This window comes from Trichosurus vulpecula, chromosome 6 (genome assembly GCF_011100635.1).
Source record: "Trichosurus vulpecula isolate mTriVul1 chromosome 6, mTriVul1.pri, whole genome shotgun sequence".
In the NCBI taxonomy this organism is placed as follows: domain Eukaryota; kingdom Metazoa; phylum Chordata; class Mammalia; order Diprotodontia; family Phalangeridae; genus Trichosurus; species Trichosurus vulpecula.
The window spans coordinates 261,014,017-261,021,019 of NC_050578.1; the positions used below are offsets into that span (position 1 = coordinate 261,014,017).

Genomic DNA, 7,003 nt, shown 5'->3' on the forward strand with positions numbered 1-7,003 from the left:
CTATTGTCTGTGCTGGTGTCTGCCACTTCCCTTTGCTGTGAAAAGGCATGTCTGGGTTCCTGGTGTTGAGCCCTGCTTGCTCTGCCCCTCTGGAACTCAAGAGTTCCCACTATTTGGCTACTGAAACCACACTTCTGTCTCCTCTGTTCCAGAATTTTTACCCCCAAGGAATTGTCTGGGTCTGTGAGGGAAGGAGGGAGGGATGAGAGCCATTTATCTGGAGATTATGTCTCCCAGAAATTCAAGAAGGCAGATTTCAAACCTTTGGGCTGAAAGCCTCAGGAAAAGATGTCTCATGGCCATAGGTGTTGTGCTGCTGCTTCCTCCCATGCTTTTGACAGACTCCCATACTGTGATGGGAGGCCTGGGGATATCCACAGGTTTTGGGAGCCCAGCTTTCTCCCATCCTGGATCGCTGGCTGTTTTCCGCAGCTTCTTCTGCTTTGGTGCTCTGTGGTGCAGCTCCCTGCACCGGGCACTCTCCCAGCCTACAGATTTGTCCCCTTGACCTTTCAGACTCTCTTTGCTTGGAAATTTGCCCTACTCAGTCTACTAATGACTTCTAACTCTCTCAAATCTGCTCAGATTCACTTTTATAGAGGTATCTCACAGAACTTGTGAGAGAGCTCCGGTAAGACACTGTTTTCACTCTGCCATTTTAGCTCCACCCCCTGTCCTTTATTCTTCTGTGATTATTTGTTCTTCTTTGCCTATCAGTTGAAACACAGGCTAATTTTTCCATAATAGTCATAGGGACCTGTAGTTGAGAGTGTATATAGAGGTTTGCACTTATCATCAGAAAGACATATGTTGAAATCCTGCTACAGCTACTTATTAAGTGCCTGACCCTGGTAAAATCAAGTAAACTCTTAGTGTCAATTTTCTCATTGGTTAAATGGGGATAATAAAATCATTCACTTTACAGTATAGTTGTGAGGAATAAATGGAATAGTAAGCGGAAAAGGCTTTGCACTCCTTCAAATACTACAACGACTACTGCTTTCTTGTGTAATTGTATAGTCATTATTATTGTTTTATTGAATGATTGTGTATGAATGGGGTCCATTTGATCCAGATTGGTGGAGACATAAGTTTGTTTTCATCTTCCTACAGGAGACCCTGGGTGAGTACAAAATAATCCAAAGAGAGTGGTTTGGGGTAGTGCCCCAGAACAATCTCTGGTTCCAAGCTAGAGATTACAAAGACATTTGGGAAATATAAACTCATGGTATGTTTGTGTGTGTGTGTTCATGTGTAGGTGTGTGTGTGTCTGTGTTTGTACATGTGTGTGTTTTCACTTTACTGGGAAACTGCTCTGAATTTCGCTTATTTGGTTGTCCCATGCATTTGTTATCAATCACAAGATTTACCCAATACAATGTAATATTCCATTAATAAAGTCCTTTGGAATTTGATTTCTAAATGTTTTAATCAACTGTGCCACCAAGGAAATGAACAGATACATATATACACAAATACGTGCATGTGTATAAATGTATATGTATATGTATATTTATATGTGTATCCGTATGTATGCATCTGTGTATATGCATATGTATGCATGTATATGTATGTGTTCATATATACATATGTGTATGTACATATATGTGTGCGTATCAACACATTTATATACAAACAGTGAACATGTATGTATATGTACATATGCACACATACATATACACATATATATGCATATGAATATGCATGTGTGTATGTATTCTATGTATGTATCTGTATGTATATGGGTAAGTATGTGGAAGTATGTGTGTATATATATGTACATACACAGAGAGAGATGCATATATATACACATATACATGTGCACACATAAATATACATATATACATAGTTACATCTACACAGATACATATGCATATATGCATGTGTGTGTATATTTGTGTGTATATGTCTAAGTATATATGTACCTGTGTGTATCTATGTATAGATACACACTTATGTGTCTGCATGCTATTTCTGCCCAATAAAGTATTAGCTTCTTAAGGGAAAGAATACTTTGATTTTTCTCTCCTCCCATCATCTAACAAATTCACTTTAAATACTTATACAAAAGCAAAACCAAAGAAGGAAGAGCAAATTTGTGCTTGCATCAACACCTTCTCTGCAAATAAATTTTGGTGTTAGTATTGTCTAGAGTATTTATATGTTAATAGACTTAAAATGTGTGAGAAGTGACGTTTAAACCTAAGGCTAGGGTGAGCTCTCTATTCATTACAGCAAGGATCTTCATCTTAGAAAGAATACACAAAAGAAATATAAAATAATTTTGGGGGAGGCATTATCAGCTGGTGTTTAGGACAAATGGCCTTATGTAGCATGTGGAAAACTGATTCAATCTTACTAATACCAAACCTCCCCCCCCGGCCGAAAAAAAAAAAAGTAAAGAAAAGAAAAAAAGATGAAGAAAACATTTGGTTTAATTCATTAAAGTTCCTTACTAGTAATTCCAGCCAAACTGTATAACATACTTATTCTAATATAGTATGGGACAATCTCTTCAGATTAACTTCCTATACTTGCTATGCCATGAAGGGCTTCTGTAAGAGAAACTTATTTGCATTCTTCTTTATGATTTTCAACTTATTTTAAATATCCTAGTTGTCAGTGGTTTGTTCATTGTTGTTCAAGGCTCAGAGGTCTTTTCTCTTGTAAATAGCCTTACTTGGGGGCACAGCCAAGATGGCAGAGAGAAGGCAGGCACTTGACACACTTGCCTGAGCCTTTCCCAAAGCACTCCGGAAACCTTTAAATAATACCTTAGAACAACTCTGAAGAGGCAGAAGCCACAAAAGGATGGAGTGAAACAATTATCAAGCCAACAAATCTTAGATGGTTGGCATTTCATTCCAATAACAACCAATATTAAACTTTAAAAGTTAATAAAAGTATTGTTAATAATTCCATTTTCTGTATTTCTATAGATCCTCTGGGGGGGAGAAGTTATTTTAATGTATTCATATATCTATGGTGGATGCATTATTTTTTATGTTTTCTGAATTCTGTAGCAAATTAACTATTCAAGAGACTAGAAACCTGATCCTGCAGCTGTCATTTGGCACAACTTTGAAGTTGTTGAAGTTGTTCTGCATAAAGCCTTTCAATGGGCCTAGCTCTGTAATAAAATAACAATTTCTCTTGAAAATATCCCTATTGCTTTTTTCTTTGGACTCATTTTTTTTCTTGACTCAACAATTAAGGTTATTAACTCTCAGACAACTCCAGAGACAGCGAACATTAGGACCATGTGGACTATCCCTGTTCTCTGGGAGGATTTCTCAAAGGATTTAATTAGGGAAGTAGTTTTAAGAACACAGTATTAGAATGACTGAGACATATGGTTGTGTTTTTGTTGAATATGAATAAAATCCTTCTTTCTTGAAAAAAATGTCCACAGGACTCACATTGAATCAACTTCACAATCTAAGGAAATTTAATTGTTTGGAAAAAACACCGATGTGAGGGAAGTGGAGGAGATATTTGGAAACCTTCAGATTGATGTAGACCCTTTAAACTGAAATGCGTTACCACGAACTTTCTATCTCTGTGGAAAAACAGGATGAGTGGTAGTAAACAGCGTTTTCATTGCCCTAAGCTTCAGTCTTTCAACATCATGGAAAATATATCAACATCCAGGACTTGCAACAATTGACTTCATGGAGAGGTAATGTATTTATAAAAATCCTTCAAATTTCTGATTCTATCCCAAACTATGCTTTGCATTAAGATTATAAGGTAGATGCTAACCTGAGATGAATTAATGTTTTTCACTTGGTTCAGTGAGAAATGGGAGTCAGGTTATCAAAATAAAGAATTAAACCACTTACAAAAATCCCTGCTGGTAGTCTTCTCACATGACCAATTTTTTATCTCTTTATGAAGATAAGGATACAAATGAAGAAATTGAAAGACTCAGCTGAATATTTTGAAGTGTAAAATACATGGGGTACTTTAAATGATAATCCATTTTGAAGTGACATCTTTGCGAAGAGACTAGAAAAGTACAAAGATTATGCTTAGGAAAATATTCAGAAAATGGCATATGGTATTGATTTCAGAAGTATCTTAGTCATGTAGTTTTGGTTGATAATAAGAGAGTAGCTTCAGACAAAGTTGAAAGCAGAAAAAAAACATGCATGATCTTTTTCATTTCTTCCCTCCACATAGAAATGTTTGGTGAACATGAGATGATGATGGTGATAATATAACTATAATTATTATTTTATGAAATGTGTATCATGCTTGTTATTTTATAGTTCTAAAATAAAGAGGTCCCTTTAATTTAAAAATGCATTTATTTAGTACACTGGGATATAATAAACATATTTGGAAAAGTGTTGATAATAGTTTAAAGTAATATCTTTTGCTGGATTACCTGCATTTTAATAAGGGTATTATGGCTTAAAAATAAATCCTTATTATCACAATGAAACAAATCCCAATCGATTGAATGAAAGAAGATACTATTAGTATCTCACTCTTTAGTGATATAGGGTCATTTGGATGAACCTCAGATTACCTAAGGGAACTACTTAATTACTTAGAAAAATATAAATCTTGTCATGTGACAGGCCAGGAGACCTTGAATAAGTCTTACATTTTTGTGCCTAAACGTCTTTTTCACTTCTTTTATGAAAATAAGTTGTTATTGAAGTGGAAGTCTCTTGGAAATGTGAGAAGAAAATTGATATCTCAATTTAAAAGATTGTGTTTCCAAACAGAAATCAAAATGTTCATGCCATTGGAAATGAGGATACTCATGGCCAAGCTGTCACCACAGAGGATACCAGTAAAAGAATCTTTGTGTAAAGTACTTTTTGTACCAAGGAAAATGAAAAACAATATAGGTGTCCACTTATTAGGGGATACTCAAACGTGACAGAACATGTCTGGATTATTAGAAAATATGAATACCTGGAATTTAGAGAAACATTAGATATTTTATGAATTAAAGCAGAGTCAAATAGGCAGAAAATGGAAAACAATTTCCACAAAGTTGACAATGATACAATTAGAAAAATATAATTGAAATGTAACGCAATTATTGTGATCAAACTTGTTATAGGAAATGCTTGAGAAAGTGTTCCTTATTCCCTTTGTTACAAAGAAGAGAAACTATTAGTAAGGCTTTTTTCATATACTTTCAGATGTAAGGGGGGTATATAGAAAAATGAAAGTGATAGAAAACGGGGTCAATAAAATGTTAATGTTTCTTAATTATCTTTATAGGTAAATATTTGACTGCTGAAACTACAGAAGAATGACCACCTTTTATGTGTGAGATTAAAATTTTCTAATAGAATATCCATCATTTCTTCTTTCCCTTTCCCCTAACAAAAGCTCTGTGAATCAGGTCATATTTCACTATTGTAACCAGTATTCTGGTGAGAAAACTCATTCCCATAATGGTTAAGCAGATTGTCCATGAAAAAGGGGCACAGGTGAGAACTGAATTCAAGGCTGTCCTAACTCCAAGTCTGGTGCCAAATCTAATAAACTGTTACTTTCACACCCTCACCCCAAATAAGCATGGAAAACAGGATTAATGTCACTGAATTTGTCCTCCTAGGGCTTACCCAGAATCCTGAGGTACAAAAAATACTATTTGCTGTATTCTTAATTATCTACATTTTAACTATGGTGGGTAACATTCTGATTATCATAACTGTCATTGGAAGTAAGAACTTGAGGTCCCCTATGTACTTCTTTCTTGGCTTCTTGTCTTTTATGGATGCTATCTATTCCACTGTCATTGTCCCTAAAATGACCATAGATATGCTCTATGAAAAGTCGACCATTTCTTTCCAAGGTTGTATGGTGCAGCTCTTCTTGGAACACCTATTTGGTGGGGCTGAAGTTTTCCTCCTCATTTTTATGGCCTATGATCGCTATGTAGCCATCTGTAAACCTTTGTATTACTTAGTCATAATGCGATGGCGTGTATGTGTTCTGCTGTTGGTGGTATCCTGGATTGGAGGTTTCATGCATTCATTAGTTCAGCTCCTTTGTATTCTTAGTATCCCATTCTGTGGACCCAATATCATTGATCACTTTGGTTGTGACATGTACCCTTTATTGGAACTTTCCTGTACTGATACCTATATAATTGGCATCTCAGTGATTGCCAATGGAGGCGCAATGTGCACAATTATCTTTGTACTATTGCTTATCTCTTATGGGGTCATTCTACACACTTTGAAAACTCAAAGTTCAGAAGGCCGACAAAAAGCCCTTTCTACTTGCATCTCCCACATCACAGTTGTTGTCTTCTTCTTTGTCCCTTGTATTTTCATGTATGATAGGCCTGTCTATACCTTCCCCATTGATAAATCCCTAGCTGTCTTTTATGCTATCATCACTCCCATGTTGAACCCTTTGATCTACACCCTGAGAAATAAAGAGATGAAAAATGCAATGAAGAAACTTTGGAACAGAAAAGGGATATCCAGCTCTTAGTTAATGGATATACTGGACAAGCAGTGATAAGAAGAAAGGAAATGAGAAAAGATTTTTAAATTCCTAAAACTCTGAGGTTTCTTGAGTTTGAGAAAGCAGAACCTGAATAAGTAAGGAAAGAGGTAAACTTTCTGTAATGAGCATTAGAAACTACACTTTTGTTGTTCTTTTTAGAACTATTTCTTTAAGGGGATGATGGTTAGATGAAAAATGCTATCCATATCCAGATAGACAACTGATGGTTTCTGATTGCAGACTGAAGCACATTTTTTTTTCTCCTTAGTTTCTTTTCTTCTCTTTTTTTTGTAACATGTCACACAAATATTTTGCATAGCATCATATGTATAATGGACATTGTGTTTCTTGTCTTTTCAGTGGGTGAGGGAGGGTATGCATGTAGGGAGATAATTTTGAAGTAAAAATAAATTTTTTTAAAAGAGCATCACGGTTCACAATGAAAATACGAATTGACCTTAATTATGTGACACTTATAAGAGCAATTAACTCTGCTAACAAAGATACAAAGGTCATG

The 7,003-nt window shown here is 35.4% G+C and overlaps 1 protein-coding gene across 1 annotated transcript; it reads left to right on the forward strand.

Moving 5' to 3' along the window:
• Positions 1 to 5,520: 5,520 nt before the first annotated feature.
• LOC118853503 (olfactory receptor 4A47-like) lies at positions 5,521 to 6,471 on the forward strand. Its single transcript, XM_036763626.1, has one exon. The coding sequence runs from the start codon at positions 5,545 to 5,547 to the stop codon at positions 6,469 to 6,471; it is 927 nt and encodes a 308-aa protein (XP_036619521.1). The 5' UTR covers positions 5,521 to 5,544.
• The last annotated feature ends 532 nt before the right edge of the window (positions 6,472 to 7,003 follow it).